This window comes from Schistocerca piceifrons, chromosome 2 (genome assembly GCF_021461385.2).
Source record: "Schistocerca piceifrons isolate TAMUIC-IGC-003096 chromosome 2, iqSchPice1.1, whole genome shotgun sequence".
Taxonomy (NCBI): domain Eukaryota; kingdom Metazoa; phylum Arthropoda; class Insecta; order Orthoptera; family Acrididae; genus Schistocerca; species Schistocerca piceifrons.
In genome coordinates, this window is record NC_060139.1 from 387,451,433 (window position 1) to 387,471,049 (window position 19,617).

A 19,617-nucleotide genomic window follows, 5' to 3' on the forward strand; every position below is an offset into this window, starting at 1 on the left:
CGTCGGCCACGTAATTGGTAGACGGTAGAGCAGTGATAGAATATATATATGTCTTAATAAATGAAGATTCCTCTAGCCCCCACCCAGTGAGGCAGCTTCAAAAAACTTGCTTGCTTCGGTTTGTAGCCTTTTCGCCTCCCCTGCCTTTGCTATGTAAAGAAGGACCTCAAAACGATTAAGTCGCTTAACTGTATCGTGAACTTCGTCAGTTATAATGTGTGCCCAATTCTAATTAGATAAACGGAATACAATGGATACAAAATAACTCAGATGCTTCATCTAGGGGCAGAATCAATTTATTAGCTAAGACAGTCGTACTGAAAAACTCCAATTTTTTTTTCCCCCCCACTGGATTGCACCAGACGTGGTCAACTAACATCTGTGATTACTGTGGTCCTTTTAAATTACTAAAAGATTTATTACTGTTGCTAACACTTTACTTTCAACGGACATAATGTTATGTTTATAATCAGCAGAGTCTTGCAACAAAGGATATGCAAATCAAAGTGATAAAACGCTGAAAAACTAAGTACAAGTACAGCCATGTTTATATTAAGTAACTCCACACAAAATATCAATTTACACGTTTTTAGTAATAAAACATCCTTACATTTATAAGAACAACTTCATTTTAGCTAAAAAAGAATGTTGTTCCATTCGAACATTTCGAAAGTTAGATTGATGTTCCTACCTGCACACACTGAATTTACACACAGATTTTGTTAAATATTTACTGGTATGGACTGAAGGTAATTAATGAACAGTAAGTGGGTAATTTCCAAGAACGATTGCCTGTCGAAGTCGCAGGGTCCAAACGATACATAGCGTTACAAAAGTACTTGTAATTGCAGAGGAGACGACTTACCTTACTCGTCGTCGGTGTTGTTATCATGTGAAAGTCCATTACGGTGGTCTGGATGGATAATTTGGAAGAGTCGAACCATGTATTCTTCCTGATACTCGTTCGTTTTCCGCACTGTCCGCAATGAAGTTGTAAACGGTATTTCAGCATCGAAACTGTTCTTAAGAAGTTTTTTACACTTCGCACCACCACAATCTACGCAGTCCCTTCTTTCCTCGTCCGGCAGTACTCCATCTTTGCGACAAAAGTCGAACAATTTTTTACGCTGGATAAACATGGAATTAAATTTTTCCATGTGAGAGAATCCGCCGAAGAAACGTCAAGAACACCTGACATCCCACTCACTAACGACATAAATCGTCTAGGATTCCCTAGCAACTCACAAATAATTCGCGGAGGTATGTAATTTAGAGCAACTAAGGGAACGACGGAAAACAGATGAAAATGACGATCACAACGCCCGCCACCAGAGTCGCATGATCGATTTACGATCGCACGTTCGATATGTATCGTTTGGACCCTGCGACATCGATAGGCAATCATTCTTGGAAATTATCAATAAGTCTATGAATGGCTTCAGTGTCATACTAGATCAAAATTAAGTTAATCTGTACTTACAGTTGGTATGCGTTGTCATGACAACCAATCTTGCAAATATTGATTCACAAAACAATTTGCGAAAAAAGTCGAAGCTCACTCTGGTAACTAGCAGTGTAGTCAGTAAATGTGTGGTCTGGCAGTTCGTAATCCTAGGAACAACGGCGGTTACTAGGCAACGTCATCGACTTATGTGTTTTGAGTGGGGTCATTGTTTCCCGTTTACATACTTCAGCCGACATGGGTCAGCGTCACACCTCATGCACTCACGACTACCCACTTCATTTCCTGCAGGACAACGGATTCAATATCTGGAATCTACATCTACATGAATACTCTGCGGTGCACATTTACGTGCTTGGAAGGGATTTCACACAACCACTTTCAGACTATTTCTCGGCAGTTCAATTCCCGAATAGCGTGTGTGAAATACGAACCCCTAAATCTTTCTGTGAGGGATCTGACTTCTCTAATTTTTTTCATGATGGTCTTTTCTCCCTGTGTACGTGGGGGTCAACAAAATATTTTGGCATTCGAAAGAAAAAGTTGGTGATCTAAATTTCCCGAATAACTCTCGCTGAAACGTAACGGCCTTTTCTTTAATGATTTCAATCCCAACTCGTTTCTCAAATATGTGCCACTCTGACCTCTATTTCGTTATAATAGTAAACGAGATGCCTTTCTTTGAACTATTTCCAAGTCCTCCGTCAGTTCTGTCTTATGCGGATCCCATAAATCAGCAATATTCCAAAAGAGGACGGACAATCGTAGTTAGGCGGTCTCTTTAGTAGATCTGTTGCATCTTCTGCCAACAAGATCCAGTCTTTGGTTCACCTTCCTCACGACATTACGTATGTGCTAGTTCCAAATTAAGCTGTTCGTAGTTGTAATCCCTAGGTATTTGGTTGAACCGACAACCTTTAAATTTGTGTGATTTATTCTGTATCAAAACTTTAACGTTTTTTTTTTTTTTAGTGTGGATGACCTTATCTTTCTTGCTGTTCAGGGTCAATGGATACTTTTCGCACATGAAGATATCTTGTGCAAATAATTTTGTTATTTATCTTCTGGCGAGCTTTCTAGACGTTAAGCTACAGAAACATCTGCAAACAATCTAAGAAGGAAGAAACACTAGGATTTAACATCCCGTCGACAGCGAGGTCTTTGAGACTGAGCAAAAGATCTGATTGTCTTTTTGTTTTAAGGGAGGGAAAGAAATTGGCCGTACCCTTTCAAAGTAACCATCCGGGTATTTGCGTGGAGCGATTTAGGGAAATAACGGAATGCTAAACCTGAATGGTTGGACGCGGATTTGAACCCTCGTCCTCCCGAATGCGAGTTCATCGGGCTAGCCAATGCATCAAACAATCTCAAATGGCTGCTCAGTTCGTTTGCTAAAACGTATAGGCTCTTACAAACGGAGACTAGCAGAAGGCCTACAATGCTTCCTTGGAGAACGCCAAAAAGCACTTCTGTTTAGTCGATGATTTTCTGTCAGTTATTACGAACTATATCCATTCTCACATGAAATCACTAATCCAGTCGCACAAGTGAGACGATACTCCATAGGAATGCCATTTGATTAGGAGACGCTTGTGAGAAACGATGTCAAACGAGTTGAAATTTAGAAATACAGGATCAACTTGAGATTTCATGTCGACAGCACTCATTACTTCTTAAGGATGAAGAGTTAATTGTGTTTCACAGCCGAACAGATCCATACTTACCAATACCTATGAGACAGCATTTTTTGTTGTGACTGACAACTGCATAGTTCGGTCTGTCGGGAAAGATACCTTGTGAAATGGATGCTTTAAATATAAGTATGAGAATAACAGCTGTACCAGAAGAACATAATATAGTATTTTACGTGAAATGTTGCCAGCCACACGAGAATGTTTCTTTCTTAAGAGAGCACTATCGATGACACTCATTACCCCGTATGAATAATGAGCCAGTTATGCTTCACAAGATCGATGTTTTCTGGATTCGCGCTGGCTATGTATCAATAAACCGTTTTCCTCGAAGTATTTCATAATGTTCGATAACACCAGTACACAAAAAAAGAGTAACCCGCTTAACTATTAATCCACATCAATGATACCATTTGCAGCTGGGTTTTGGATTACTCTGTTATCGAACATTATGAAATACTTCGAGAAAAACGATTTATTGATACATAGCCATAGCAATTGCTTCACGTCAGCTCAAAGCATCAACCGCATCAACCAGTGTCTTACAGCCGTGTGCGAAGTCCGTCTCATTTCTCTGTAATTTGTCCCAAATCAGAGTCTAGGGGTTTCACATCAGACCAATGCAAAGCCGGCTCACCCGTAATTCAAAATTAATTTTATCTACATTACGACGTTACTGGAGGAAAAGAAGCTTCCATTTTCGTGGAAAACAACTCGAATGAATGACAGCTCGCTTTATTGGTACAACATATTCCGAAAATAAGAGACGCCGTTAAACAAGTAGCTTCCGTCTTCCCAGATTTCCGAGCGGCGACGAGTACGTACCGCATCGTTTACTACAAACGAGTCATATAGAGTATTTTCGCAGATAACTGACTGGATCGATACAAATATAGAAATCAGTATACCATACTGGACGGCAGATGATCAACAGAAGAGGAAGTAACCTCGGCTGTGAATCAGGAAAGTGTAAGACTAGTACAAAATTTCCACTTGCGGTAGTAATCCTTCTGCGTTTACATCTACATCTACATTGATACTCTGCAAATCACATTTAAGTGCCTGGCAGAGGGCCGGCCGGTGTGGCCAAGCGGTTAAAGGCGCTACAGTCTGGAACCGCGAGACCGCTACGGTCGCAGGTTCGAATCCTGCCTCGAGCATGAATGTGTGTGATGTCCTTAGGTTAGTTAGGTTTAAGTAGTTCTAAGTTCTAGGGGACTGATGACCTTAGAAGTTAAGTCCCATAGTGCTCAGAGCCATTTGAACCATTTTGAACCTGGCAGAGGGTTCATCGAACCACTTTCACAGTTGTCTATTATTCCAATTTTGTATAGCACGCTGAAAAAACGAACTCTTATATATTTCCATACGAGCTCTGATTTCCCTTATTTTATCATGGTGATTGTTTCTCCCTATCTAGGTCGGCGTCAACAAAATATTTTTGCATTTGGAGGAGAAAGTTTGAAATTTCGTGAAAAGTTTCCTCCGCAATGAAAAACGCCTTTGTTTTAATTATGTCCATCAAAAATCCTGTATCATTTCAGTGACACTCTCTCCCCTATTTCGTGATAATACAAAACGGGCTGCCCTTCTTTGAACTTTTTCGAATATGGACAGTTACAAAGAAATGCCGACAATAAAGACAGAGAACTCAATAGCACCCAATAATAAAATTACAGACGCAGTGAAATGGAAAGAATACGTAATATAGACATCAGGGAAGGTGAATGCACTATTTCACTCAATCCGCGAATGGATTAGAGTAAAATTTCGCTGACTGGTGTGAGGTGTCTTCCGCCACGAACAGCGCAGTGGTTTGCGGAGCGAATCACCAGAAGCACAGGTAAATGTTCAGTAAAAGATGGCGCCGACTGTCGAACCTGGGCGCCAGCATAAGGCTTTTAATTGGACTCGAACCACATGTATTACAGCCTCACATATCTAGATGTAGGTGTCAGACGTTGGTACCAATGAGGCCCTACTCGATGATGGGGTAGAGGGAGAAGATTACCGCTATTTCGCAACTCAGTTACGTAATAAAGACTTTAACGTTCCAGGAAATGTTTCTCGCGTTGAAGTGAGTTAATTTACGTTTCCTCCTCTTACTGGACCTTGTTAGTACAGGCTGAATAGTCCACTACAGTTTTCTGAGTGCAGGTTCAGTCTCAGTAATAATGCTAGGAGAAGTGGACCACAAAAGACTACATTTTGTTCTGTGGTATACGCAATATAGGATTCGGACGAACTCTCAACTCTAGACCGACGTATAGACTCCACCTGCTATTCAAGCATTATGAATCAAACAATGGACCAAAAGCACCAATCGACTCAACATGGGGATTGAATTCTTCTATCTATTTCGGGCACTACAAAGCCATAATAAGATTAGACTCTCGTATGCCAATGTCGCCTGGATATCATCCTCATTCTAATTCTGCCTAACGTCCTTCAAATCCATGAACACCATGCACTCCACCTACTTAACTGCATCGTTTTTCTTCCTTTTTTTGAAAAAAGAAAGTAGTGGTTATCGATTTTGGTCTGTGATGACCATCTTCACACCTGAAGGTCGATATGTAAAAAATTTCACAGAATAAAACCAATTATGGCAATATAGCGAGATGGACATATACGTATGACAACATCATGGTCGTCTCAGACTAGAATTGACGAAATTTTTGCAATCAGGGATTAAAGAGAATTAAAATTATAAAATCACTCATTTTACTCACCCACACTGAATATCTCCTTGTATCATTGCCAACTTGATTCCAGTAACACTACCGTTTCCATTCCTGGCAAGCTGCCAGTCCAGTACAAAAACATCCCAACTTGTCTACAATTACCTAACGTAACTTCTGCAGCCATCCATTCAAGGAAAGTAAATCAACCTGACATTTATCCTTCCTGTCGTATATAGTCTTATCGTTTCTGTACTTTTCTGTACGTTTGGATCCTAATTTGACCAATAATATCAGCTGCGACGGTTCACAAAACCTCCAAAGTGAAACACCGCTTCGGTAGGTCACAGAATATTGTCGTACAGATAGGGATAACCGTCTCCTCAATCAAGCATAATCTCTGAAAATTCCATTCTTCTGTCGAGGTTCCCGTCGAACAGTTGCTACGCGGAATGTGGCTTCCTGCATCGAAAATCTAAATCACTCGTTAAATGGTGATTTCCGCGTGACTTGACAATCCCGTTTTCCTAGCAGCTTGTCTTGTTGACTTTAAAGGGCTCTGTTCACAGATGTGCTGAATAATATTCACATTGTTTTCCGATTTGGATGCTGAGGGTCTTCCAGATCGACTTGCATCTTTGACACTGCCAGTTGTCACTAATTTCTTGTGAAATTTTTTTTATTCCTGTGACATTTCTTATTGCCCTGGAGTTTAGTGATGCTTTCCTCTGAACTTGCACCATCAAACGCTGAAATTCATACCTGGCGGCAATCTCACTTCTAGCAGCTACTGTGAGTAACCAGCCATGGTTTTGGTTTTCGCTCTTCAAACCTCAGAAATCATAAATGCTAAACGTCGACCTAGTCAACGTTATTACACCCCGGAACAAGATGATGCTACTTTCTAGGAAAATCAAAATGAAAAATAGCTACTGACTTTACATCCAACCCGTATAACAAAGTGATGAAGGGCGAGACTCCCGTATGGGCGACATACTAATAAACATCCCTGGCGTAGAGAAACAACTGAAGGAGTTGGAAACAAATACGTTACCAGATCCGGATGGAACCCCAATGCGGTTTTTCAAAGAGTGGTCGACGGCATTGGCCCCTTACTAAGTCTGCATTTATCGCGAATTTCTCGCCCAGTGCAAAGTCCCAAGCGACTCGAAAAAGGCGCAAGTGTCTCCTGTGTACAAGAAGGGCAAAAGAACGGACCCACAAAATTACAGACCAATATCGCTGACATCGGTTTGCTGCAGAATTCTTGAACACATTTTCAGTTCGAATATAGTAAATTTCCTTGAGACCGAGAAGCTTACGTCCACGAATTAGCATGGTTTTAGAAAGCATCGCTCGTGCGAAACGCAGCTAGCCCTTTTCATACATGATATACTGATAACTATCTATGAAGGGCAACAGGCAGATTCCATTTTCTAGATTTCCGGAAAGCGTCTGACACCGTGCCCCACTGCAGCCTGTCAAAGATTCTACGAGCATATAGAATACGTTCACAGATATGTGATTGGCTCGAAGACTTCTTAAGTAATAGACCTCAGTATCTTGTCCTCGACGGCAAATGCCCATCAGAGACAAAGGTAGCGTCAAGAGTGCCCCATGGAAGTGTGTTAGGAGCGTTGTTACTCTCCATATATACAAATGATTTGGAGGACAGAGTGGGCAGCAGTCTGCTGTTGTATGATGATGCTGCTGTATTGTACGGTAAGGTGTCGAATTTGAGTGGCTGTAGGAGGATATAAGATAACGTACACAAAATTTCTAGTTGGTGTGATGACTGGCAAGTAACACTAAATGTAGAAATAACGCAAGTTAATGCCTGTGACTAGGAAAAACAAACCCCTAATATTGGGATACAGAATTAGTAGTGTCCTGCTTGACACAGTCACGTCGTTTAACTATCCGAGCGTAACATTGCAAAGCGATATTAAATGGAGGGGGCATGTGAGGATTATCGTAAGAAAGGCGATTGGTCGACTTCGGTTTGTTGGGAGAATTCTCCGAGTGTGTGGTTCATCTGTAAAGAAGATGGTAGTGTGGCCAGTTCTTGAGTATTGCTCGAGTGTTAATCCAGGCCAGATTAAATGAAAACGTAGCAGTAATTCAGAAGCGGACTGGTAGTTTCGAACAACATGTAAGTGTTATAGAAATGCTTCGGGAACTCAAATGGGAAACCCTGGAGGGAAGGCGACTTTCTTTTCGAGGAACGCAATTGAGAAAATTTAGAGCACCGGCATTTGAAACTGACTGCAAACGATTTTGTTGCCTCTAACATACACTGCGCGTGAAGTCCACGAAGATAAAGTACGAGAAATTAGGGCTCATACGGGAGCACACAGGCAGTCGCTTTCCCTCGTTCCATTTGCTAGTGGAACAGGAAAAGAACTGACTAGTAGTGGTACGAGGTACCACCAGCCACGCGCCGTAAGGTGGATTGCGGAGTATCTATATAGATTTAGATGTAGATTGAGAGAAATGAGTGCTGATAAGCTTAAGCGAGATTGTTGACTTGGAGACCTGATGTGCTACGGGAGTGGTTGTGGTTGTGGTGTGTTCCAGCAGGCTGAGGACTACAGCTTCCTGGACAACGGGCAGGTAGCGCACATCCTCGCCGGTCCGGGCGGTGTACCGCCGCCGGCGGAGGCGCTTCCCGCTGGACTAGGAGCGGGGGCGGCAGCAGTGGGCGCAGGGGCGATGGGGGCGGCGGGGGCGGCAGCCGTCGTGGTTGAGGCGGAGCGGCTGCAGGGCCGCGGGGGCGTGCCCGCCGGCTTCGAGGCCCGCCTGCCGCCGCCCGCGGCCAACCTCAGCGCCAGGGACGGCACGTGGCAGATCGTCTCCGGTACCAGGTAACCACCCTCCACTGTGGCGAATAAAAAGCATCCGCACTGCCTGTTGACATAATTTTATTAAAAAGTGTAGAGATTGTGATTCCTGAAATGTAGGACAGGCAGAAAGAAGCTTTGGGATCCGTTTTAGAGAACATAGTAACAACTCAGGCTCAACATCAGCTTTAAGCCCCCATCTACATGAAACAGACCATTCGCTTACTAACTTCCTTTCGAATTTGCAGGTGCTGCACTATTAAAATAAGTGTATTATACTTAACATTTTAGAGGTTGTTGAAATTTACCGGTTACTAAGAAAGTTCCCCGAAATTTCTCTCAATGTACAGACTGAGCTGCGCTGTAGAAGTCTGCTATCCAATTTTGATTGTCGATGTAGACAATAGTTAGCCTAACCATACACCTAACTGATGCATCTCTGAGAACGCTGTTATTCTTTATTGTGGTTCTTGTTTTCGCAAGACTCAGTTTTTAATTTTGTTCCCAGTTGTCGTAAATGGACATAAAAGAACTTTTTTATGTGCCGTGAAATACTTTGGATGCACTGCACGCTTGCTAGTTCTAAAAAGTAGTGTAATGTACGAGGCGTATTTTTTAAGTAAGTACCGTTTTGAAATTAAAAAAAGACGTGCTAAGTTATTTCAATAATCTTATTTTTACATGAAAGCCTGTATCTTAATCTACCCTCCTCATAGAAGTCTGCCGCCTGACTTGTTAACCACTGCGTCACCACTGTTTTGACTTCATCATCATCTTGAAGACGCTGACCGCCCACGTATTTCTTCAAGTGCAGGAACAGACGGTAGTTACTGGGAGCAAGATCGGCGCTGTACGGAGGATGATCTAGAGTTTCCTTTCGAAAAGATGTGATGAGATCTTTGATCTGATTCGCCACATACGGACGGGCATTGTCTTGCAGGAAAACGATGCTCTTGCTCAACTTCCACGGACTGTTGCTTGTATTCTGGTGTGACGTGGGCCACCCATGTTTCATCACTCGTAACAATTTGGCTTAAGAAATCATCACCGTCGTTATGGTATCACTCAAGGAAAGTCAATGCACTGTCCTAACGTTTGGTTTTGTGCATATCCGTCAACATTTTCGGTACCCAACGTGCGCACAATTTTCGTAATTCAAGTGCTCGGTCACAATGCCATACAAAACACTACGAGAAACATTGGGAAAGTCATCCCGCAAGGAGAAAATCGTAAAGCGCCTGTTTTCTCTTACCTTATGGTCCATTTCCTGCACCAAACTTTCATTAACGAGTAAGGACGCCCACTCCGTTGTTCATCATGCACATTTGTGCGGCCACCTTTAAATCCTCTCACCCACTTTCTTACCATTCCATCACTCGTAATGTTTTCTCCGTAAACTGCACAGATCTCACGATGAATGTCGATCACTTTTAGGCCCTTAGCACTAAGAAATCTTATGACAGCCCGTACTTCACAGTCGGCGGGACTCACGATTATCGGAGGCATCTTAAACACTCAGTCTGTAAACGCGGAAGAATCAGACTGTAATGGCCTCAGTGCGTAGATTAAGGTACAGGCTTTCATGTAAAATTAAAATTATTCAGATATCTTAGGAACTTTTTTTAATTTCAAAACTTTACTTACTTAAAAAACACGCCTCGCAGCACTCAAAAAATTCATGTTATCGTCGAAACAGAAGCGCAACTTCAAACACCCGAGATCGCTATTGTAAAGAATTTATTGTGATGACCAGTTCCAGCAAACAACGTTCCAATAATCAGCACAGTTCACATGTTACTAGTTCAGTTTTTTCAAGATTGTATTTGTATTTTGAAGATTTTAACGGTTTTAAAAAAAGGAATCCCAATGTCCACATAACACGTAATTTACGTAAATTTCACGCACTGTAAAGCGAACCCCGACCTTTCGAGTCATAGCATCAGTCCGGTCCGAGACCGGTGCTAGCACCACCTCGCACACGTAACTCGTAATATCGACCCATCAGTACAGCTTACACTGGCGCCGTGCGCGTTTCTTTGTTGTCTGTGATATGGTAAGACATTCAAGTCACCATTACACTTATCTGTCTAAATTAAGCCACCTTAATGTGGAGTTTTTAGTTAGTACCCGTAATTATACAGGAGTCAGAAATTTAAATAGGTTTACCCGGTTTCCTATCACTTACAGGAGCCACGCTGTCACAGTCAGTTTAACAATAGGCAACTGTTTTTAGAGTGCTGTCGGTTTTATCTTCACGATGAACGATATAACTTGGCTCTAACCAATCACTTCGCCACACTATGACTTTTAAAAAAAATTGTGAGTACGTAGCTGTCACTGCTGTATGAGGCTTTATTGTAGTACATGTCTTTTATTAAAAGTACTGTAATGTTTTAATTCCTTGTACAGATCACCTGAAGATGCATCTCTACTGATGCAAACCGATAGTGGCTTTTTCATAGTAGTATTTAAACAGCCAGTGCGGACATTCACCATGTGCAATTTTGGCTGCAGTTGCCCGACCTCTAAAATAGTGCCCTACAGTACACAAGTGCCTCAAGTATGTGTGTCGTAACAGCGCACACTTCTCTACGTGTCTTAAGGTGACTTGGTTTCATTTGCAATTTTCAAGATTGAATCAACACTAAAAAAAATACACCTTTTCACCTTTAAGCCAAAAAGTCATGGGTACTCCCCTTCATGAGGAGATAAGAATTGTAAAAATTACAGGTGCCTGCAGCATTATGACTGCTCATACTGTGCCAGGAATATTCTAATTCGAAAAGGTCATCACTGTGATGATTCTAACAAAGCCTCATGGGCGGAAATGTGCCCAAATACTTTCTGAGGATTATTTGGAATACTTATCTTTTTAGAATGTTTTGTATATCTGTCTTACTTCAAGCTTGTCTTTGTCGTTCACTATACGAGGCATGTCCAAAAAGTAATGCTATCTCCTTAGCTATCTCATTTAATAGCTATTAAAGCTCCCATTATATACATACATACGATGCTCTTTTTTCAGTCCCCGAAACCCTTCTGTAACTCGATCGTTGGGACAGCTTTTAGCTCTCTCAAAGATACATTTGCAATCTCGTTTATCCTTGTAAAAGGACGGCCCTTTAAAGTTTTTTTTTATTTTTGAGAATAAAAAAAGACATCTCCGGCGAATATGGAATCTGAAGAGTATTGTTTCTCGCCACAAATTCACTAAAAAGAAACGAAGTGTGGCATGTGCATTATCGTGATGCAAAACCCATGGACTGTCACCACAAATCCGAATGTTTTTTCAGATTGCTTCACACAAACTGTCGCCAATCCAAGACAACAGTGAGCATAACCATCACACTTACCACACTTGTCGAGCATTTCCCCGTCTTGGCTATCCAGCATGCTTCCGTTGGGACGACTGAACCTAAGTTTCGACGTCAGATCCGAAAAACTATGTTTCGTCTCCATTTATCATACGTTTCAGTAATTCTGCATCATTGTTGCCTTCATGTAGCTACTCCTAAGCAACTTGCATCCACCTCTGTTTTTGTACCAAATTCAACTATTTTTGAACAAATCTTTCCGTCTCAATTTTCATACTCCAAACACAAATTTTTGGGACATAAACCATTTCCTGTGCCATCATCACCAGCGACTTCTCTGTTTCATTACTTTCACTTTATCCTCGATGTCGTCGGTTGTTGATGTGCCGGTGCGTCCAAGCCGCTAGTCGCTTTCGACGTCTTTACGATCCGCTTTGATCGTAATCCCTTGTTTTATTCATATTCACTCCCACCTCAATCAGTATTTAACATTTTTAAAACTTTGCTGCATTGTATTTCGTTGTTATAGTAAAATTAAATACAGATTCTCTTTTGCATTCATACGCAAAATAAATAATCTCCGACACAACCAAAATAAAATGTAATCGTTTTGACAGCTGGCAACAGAATAAATATCCGACTTGACTGACAGTTTACATATACAATATTTTCATATTTTTGGGAAATAGTCACATAATAATGTTTAAATGAAATTTCCACCGTTTGACTGTATAAGTTATTTATTTTGCATTACTACACACTATCAGCTGACATCAGGACCATAGCGACGATGTCTGGTTTCCATTTTTTATATCGCAACTCCTCATTTTCTAGCCAGTTAATCTGAGGCGCCACCACTCTATAATGAATGTAAAGTTAATATCAGAAAGAGGATAAGGTTTTGTTGCTACACATTGATTAGCTTTGGGTTTAACGTTTTCAAGAAAGAAAAAATAAACTAAAGTAAAAAAGAAGAAAAAACATTGTGTGCGACAGTTATGTGAAATGATAGATGTTTTATAATCGGTAATATCATTTACTTCCGTTACCCTGTATATTACACTCCACTCTATGCTCTTCATGTAATCCTTCACTTACGGTCTGTATTGCTTAACAGATTTTTGTTTTTTTACTAGCCTCCTTAGTAATACCTTTAATCTCCGTAGACAATGTATTCTTTTATAGAAGATGCTGTTTTGAGATTTAGGTTTATCCTCTCTTGGTAAAAGTAAGTTCAGCTTAGATCTTATTCTATAGTCATGGACATACCTGCCTGTGCAGTAATTATTAATGTTATTTTCGATGTGCACGACTGACTGGTAAATGTACGCGCAAGCTGCAGTTAAAATCACCATTGTTTTGAACAGATCTTCATAGTGGTTATTATCCTTGTGCCCATGTTCTGTATTTTGGAAACAGTTCATATTTTGGCCATTTGTTCCTCAGGAAAACGTTCCATAACTAAGAACTGAGTAAATATACGAATGTCATGTGACTGAAAGATATTTAACGTTACACATTGACGACAGGACTCTAAAAGCATAACATGCTGATGACATTCTGTTTGCAAGGATCTTCTTGTGTTCACATATCTTCAGCTGAAAATCAGTATTCATTGTTATAAAATTTGTGCTTGTTACGCAGTTTATAGAGGTGTCATCTATATTTAACGGTGGAAATGCTCATTCAGCAAGTTTACATTCAGATTGCATTCTGACGTCACTTTGAAATGCATTGCAGTAATATGATATCTCACAAGTAATGAAAAAACTGTAAGACGATAAGTCAGTCACACATAGTTTTACATACTCATTTTGACAACATTTACTTAAAATATATCCTTCATTGCCCATACATGTCACACAGTTAATGTTACTATTTCTCTGAACGTGCTCCTATTGACGCTCACTTTTGTTTAACCATTATGGGAATTAATCTGACGTTGCTGAATCCTATTCATGACACATAAGTCGTCTTTCATTTTATGGTGAGAAGTCACGCACATGTGAAATTCCAGATGACGCGACCGTTCTTCTTACGTAAATTAGATAAAAAGGCGAATAACTTGACATTGAAGTCAGAATTCCGTCCGTTGTTGCAGAGCTCTGTGCAATAATAAATTTCCACACACTTTTCTTCCATTAATGCTGGTTAAAGTAGGAAAAGTACACAGTCATATTTTGCTATTAGAATTTTCACGTAAGACGTCACACAAAGAAATTACGTAAAATTTTTCAGAATTTTGGACATTAATTTCGAAACATAACATAAGTTTTCAAATATGAAATTCAGTGTTGGTCTTACGAAATCCTCCATGTATACCCTCAGTACAAAACCACCTAGTTTCTTGTTGCACACTCTAGGTTTCCCTATCAACTTGTTTTACTTTGTAATCTCTTGTCTGGTAAATTGTTTATATATATATATATATGTTACTTCTGAGTTGCTGGTTCTCTCTTTCAGTAGACTGCCTGCATATAGGTAAAATTGTATCCCACGTAATATCAGTACATAGCTGTTTCACGTTGCATTTTTACACTAGGTGGTATATTGCAGGCGAGCTTCATCTTTCCAGTTTTAGTTGCTAAGATACTTATTCAAATACTATACAATATCTTAGCATATAGATAATTTTTATGGACTTCATCTGACCTAACTATACGTCAACATACTCGTATTTTGCTTTGCAGGAAGAGACACACTCCTGAAAGACATCTTACGCATGTGGCTTGTCTTAGATTGAAACACCGTATGACCCCCAGCAAATTTTGTGGCGAGTTTCATACCGTTTCTTTCTGAATTATGATTCCCATTTTACGTGAGATTTCTCTTGGGTATACAGAAAATGAGCTACATTAGCTCATAATGAGTATCAGACTTCGTTAATTATGGTGCTCTTTCTTTATTTTCTTTCTGTTTCCTGGTACTCTGTCACGCCTCTATTGGTAACTGCTGAAGAAAACTGATTTCTTTGTATGTTACTGTTGTGAATACTTTTTTGAGAAACGTACACAGTTCCACTATCGTAACCATTTTATTTAAAAATTTCTGTGCCTTATGTGGCCTATGCTACAGCTTTCCCATCCAATTTCGTAATTATTTCAAGATACTTTCAAGCAAAGAAATTGGCTGTTCAGTTATCTTAGCCTTCCTAACACATTTCGTATTTCCACGCTGTTGACAGTATATTACCAATCTACAGCGCTGGTGTGACGCTACAAAAAATCATAATAAACTGAAGAAAACGCGGTAATGTACCTCCCGTGAAACGTGATTTACACAGTTGTGTTTGTTGTCACGGAAATACTTTTGCACGGCTTAAAATTTCGCTCGCTTCTCCGGGCACAAAATCATCAATACCGTAATGGAAGCAACAACCACAGACATATGCTGATCTTCAAATCAGCTAAACTCAGTTGACATCACAGTGTGGCTATAATGCCACTCTCAACTAAGTCGCTTACAAATCTTTCATCCATATTGAGCTGCTTGCACTCGCTCACATGGCACATTCAATCCGGATACAGGCAATCTGCTCTACACATAGGTGCTACTGGATGTCCAGCATGAGGGGAGGTACTGACTTTCCCATGCTGACCGTTATGCTGAGTGCAGTTCAAGAGTGGCGAACAGTTCCTCGTTGAATCTGTGTTCAAATCCCCTATACAAATTATTATTACAATAAGCACACGGTAGAGACCGGGTGGAATAAAAAAAGGAGAGGAAAGTAAAGTCGTACGTGGCCATTTGCTGTAGTCGTTTCATTTGCGTATTTCTAAAGGTTTTTTTTTCTTTGCTTTGTGCTAATTTTCTTTTCCTCTTCACCCTGATGCTAACAAACAAACAGAAATAATCAGAAAAGATTCGTGTGTTAAAATATTACAAAGAATAACAACACATAATATACTATATAGTCGTTAAAACAGTGACTCGTCAGTTCAGTAAATCATAACTTGTCATACTGAAAACATCGCCCATTGATATAGGACGATGCATCCGCATGTTGGCGCGCAAATCTGAGCAGTTTCCATTCACAATTTCAAATACACTGAGGAGCCAAAACATTATGACCGCATTTTTAACACCGTGTTGGTACAACTTTAAACGCAATACAGCAGCGAATCTGCGTGAGATGGTGTAGCCAGTCCTTAGTATGTTACCGATAGCGTCCCTTACGAGTTCTATAGTGTTCAAACTATGTGAATTTGGTTACAAAGACATCAACATGAGTGCACTATCATGCTTCTCTAGCCGCTGTAACTCTTTTCTGGCCTAGAGACACATGCAGTTATACTGCCGGAAGACACCACTGCCGTCAGGGAAGACGTCAAACGTGAAGGGATGCAGCTGGTCTGCAGTAATGTTCGTGTAGTCCACATCGGTCAAGGTACCTTCGATTAGTAGCAAAGGCCTCTAACACCCCAACTTAATGAATACTGTCACCACTAGTATGCGTGACATGTATTGTTCAAACGTGTGTGAAAGCTTATGGGACTTAACTGCTAAGGTCATCAGTCCCTAAGCTTATTCACTACTTAACCTAAATTATCCTAAGGACAAACACACACACCCATACCCGAGGGAGGAGGACTCGAACCTCTGCCGGGATCAGCCACACAGTCCATGACTGCAGCGCCTTAGACCGTTCGGCTAAAGTAACATGTATTACTTATTGCAAAACTAACATGTGCTATTTACATTTTTAGAATTTGTAAACAGGACATGTTAATTTTCCAATCATTAATACAAATTACTTGTGCGATAATAAATTTCATTTAAATATTTCATTATATTTACTGTCGTCAATGTGTAAGTGAAAGTGCGAGCGATGTCCAAAGAAAATCGCTGCTCCAACCAAACTTTTTTAACGTTATCTTTAGTCACGATTTTGTATTTGTTACCAATTAAACAATAACTTGCTAATAACTGTAGGAAACATCTTTAAGTCCGTCCTACAATGTTAATAATTTCTGATATCTCACCACACTTAGGGCGTAATTGTTTCGTTTTTTTGTTTCTTGCCACAGCCACACGACCCCCATGATGCCACAAACGGTTATTGGATTCTAATAACGATCCGCTAGGCACATCGGAATCGGTCATGGTGTAATAAAAATTGGACCATCAGCAAAAGACAGCTGAATTTAGTTATTTCTAAAAACTTTAATCGTCACAAACGCGGTGTTCCACATACACACACACTAGATGAAACTTTTACATTTGTCGTAATGTTCTGGCTCATCGCTGCATATATTATGAACAACTTTTTTCGGAATCATTAGTTTACTGGCTGAATTCTTTTCATGTGTTAACACCTTCATCTCGGAATAGCACTTGAACCCAACGTCCTCGATTATTTGCTGGAGGTACTCCAGCCACTGCCTTCCTCCACAGTTTTTACCCTCTGCATGTCCCACACTACAATGGATGATATTCTTTGATGTGTCAACATATGCCCTATCAACATGGCCATTTTCCTTGCCAATATTTCCGTATGATCTTTTCTTTGCCGATTCTTTATCATATCAGTCTATGTAATTTTCGACATCCTTCTATAGCACTACATCTTGGTCTCCCTCTACAATTTTGTACCCCAGACGTCCCTCAATTGCCAGACGATTTGACTGATCAGGCGATCCCTCTTTTTGAGTCAACTAGCGCCCTATGTTTTTTTCCCCTAATTTGGTGCAGTACTTACCCATTAGCTACTCCATCTACCCACTTAAACCTTCAGAATTATTCTGTAACTTCAAATTTCAGAAACTTTTGTCTCTTCTTGTCTGAACTGCTTATGGTCCGCGTTTCATTTCCGTAAAAAGCTACACTCCATCCAACCACTGTCAAAAAGACATCCTACTACTTACACTTACGTTAGATGTCAACAGATTTCTCATCGACTACTTTTAGTATCTCATTTCCTAATCTAATTCTATCCTCTTCACCTGTTTCAATTCGGCCACGTTTAGTGTCTCATTTGCTAACTGAAATTGGTGCTGTTTTGTCATGGTCTTGACCGTAAATATTTTAATATGTGGTTCCCTTGGGCTGTGGCGTCGTCCTGTGTGCAGATTTCGACGTAAATCGTACGTTGTGTTGCCGGAATATGCCAGTTCTTATTTTGTTTTATTTGAATAACGTGCCGACGAACCTTTTATTCACTTATTATATTCTGGTCACTTATAAGAACACAGATTAAGAACCAATATCTCTCTTCAAGAAGACACAGCTCGTTTAAATTGAATTTAAATAGTTCATAGTCACTGCGTGCTATACTTATGAACTGTTTACTACACACGCTACAGAACAGGCTGCGTCGACGTAATTATATGGCCTGCACTAATGATTCTGATTTGTACTTATAGGTTTGCAAAGTTTATAGTCTTTATACTTTTTTCCTGCAGATAGGTCAATAAATATTCATCCACAAGTTATCAAAATGTTTCAGCAAGATGTTTCAGCTAGCTTACAGTTTACGTCTGACCAGAGATTTTAACTGACTGCAGTACTGAAATTTTATACTATCACTTGAATGTCGATATCGATACTGTTAACTTTTGCAAATATTCACACTAACATGCAGTTAATTTCATCTTTTACTTTGCACTTGATAATTCCATAAATATTACAAATCTTCAGTTCTAATTAGTAAATAATCTCCTTTTCTCTCTCTTTAAATAAACTGAAGTCTCTGTCTTTGGATGACGAAAATTATGCCGACTTGGCATTTACTTCCGTAAAATGATCGCTACACTTTTTAAAATAACTTGTTATATTTTCAGTACTTTAACACGACACGCAATAGAAGCAACTGCAACAACAGAATAAAAGTAATCACAGAACAGGAATCTGGATGGAAATAAGAACAGTAATCGGAATAGTAAAAGCTAACAGTGATGTTTGTATATATAGGCCAAATCGAACTATGGTATTACAGCTTTGCTGCGCGGGATTAGCCGAGCGGTCTGGGCGCTGCAGTCATGGACTGTGCGGCTGATCCCGGCAGAGGTTCGAGTCTTCCCTCGGGCATGGGCGTGTGTGTGTCCTTGGCCGGCTGGTGTGGCCGTGCGGTTCTAGGCGCTTCAGTTTGGAACCGCGTGACCGCTACGGTCGCAGGTTCGAATCCTGTCCTTAGACAGTAATTGTGGTGTCCTTAGGTTAGTTAGGTTTAAGTAGTTTTAAGTTCTAGGGGACCAATGACCTCAGATGTTAAGTCCCATAGTGCTCAGAGCCATTTGAACCATTTTTTTGTTTGTCCTTAGGATAATTTAGCTTAAGTAGTGTCTAAGCTTAGGGACTGATGACCTTAGCAGTTAAGTCCCATAAGATTTCACATACATTTGAACATTTTTGGTATTACAGATTTGTTCGTTAATAACTTTGTTCTTAGTCATTTTACTTCTTTTTAATTAAAATTTCTACTTAATTATTTCAAATGACATTAATTAAAAATTAATATGAAAGAAAGAACTACTGAAATATATCCCTAACACTGACGGAAATGAGAGGGCGTTTACATAATGTATCAGCGTCACCTGTTTTAATTGGTCTACATTCTATTACTGTGGTCTTTTTTTGTTGATGTTGATCTTATAACCTCTTTTCAAGACCTTATCCATTCCATGCAACCGA

General features: G+C 40.1%; 1 protein-coding gene across 1 annotated transcript in view; it reads left to right on the forward strand.

The window, feature by feature from the left end:
* The window catches only part of LOC124775417, a 271,730-nt gene that overhangs the window by 136,154 nt on the left and 115,959 nt on the right, over positions 1 to 19,617 (forward strand). The window contains exons 2-3 of the mRNA XM_047250250.1: positions 8,412 to 8,531; positions 8,598 to 8,698. Coding sequence (XP_047106206.1) covers positions 8,412 to 8,531; positions 8,598 to 8,698 — 221 coding nt within the window. The remainder of the gene's footprint in view (positions 1 to 8,411; positions 8,532 to 8,597; positions 8,699 to 19,617) is intronic.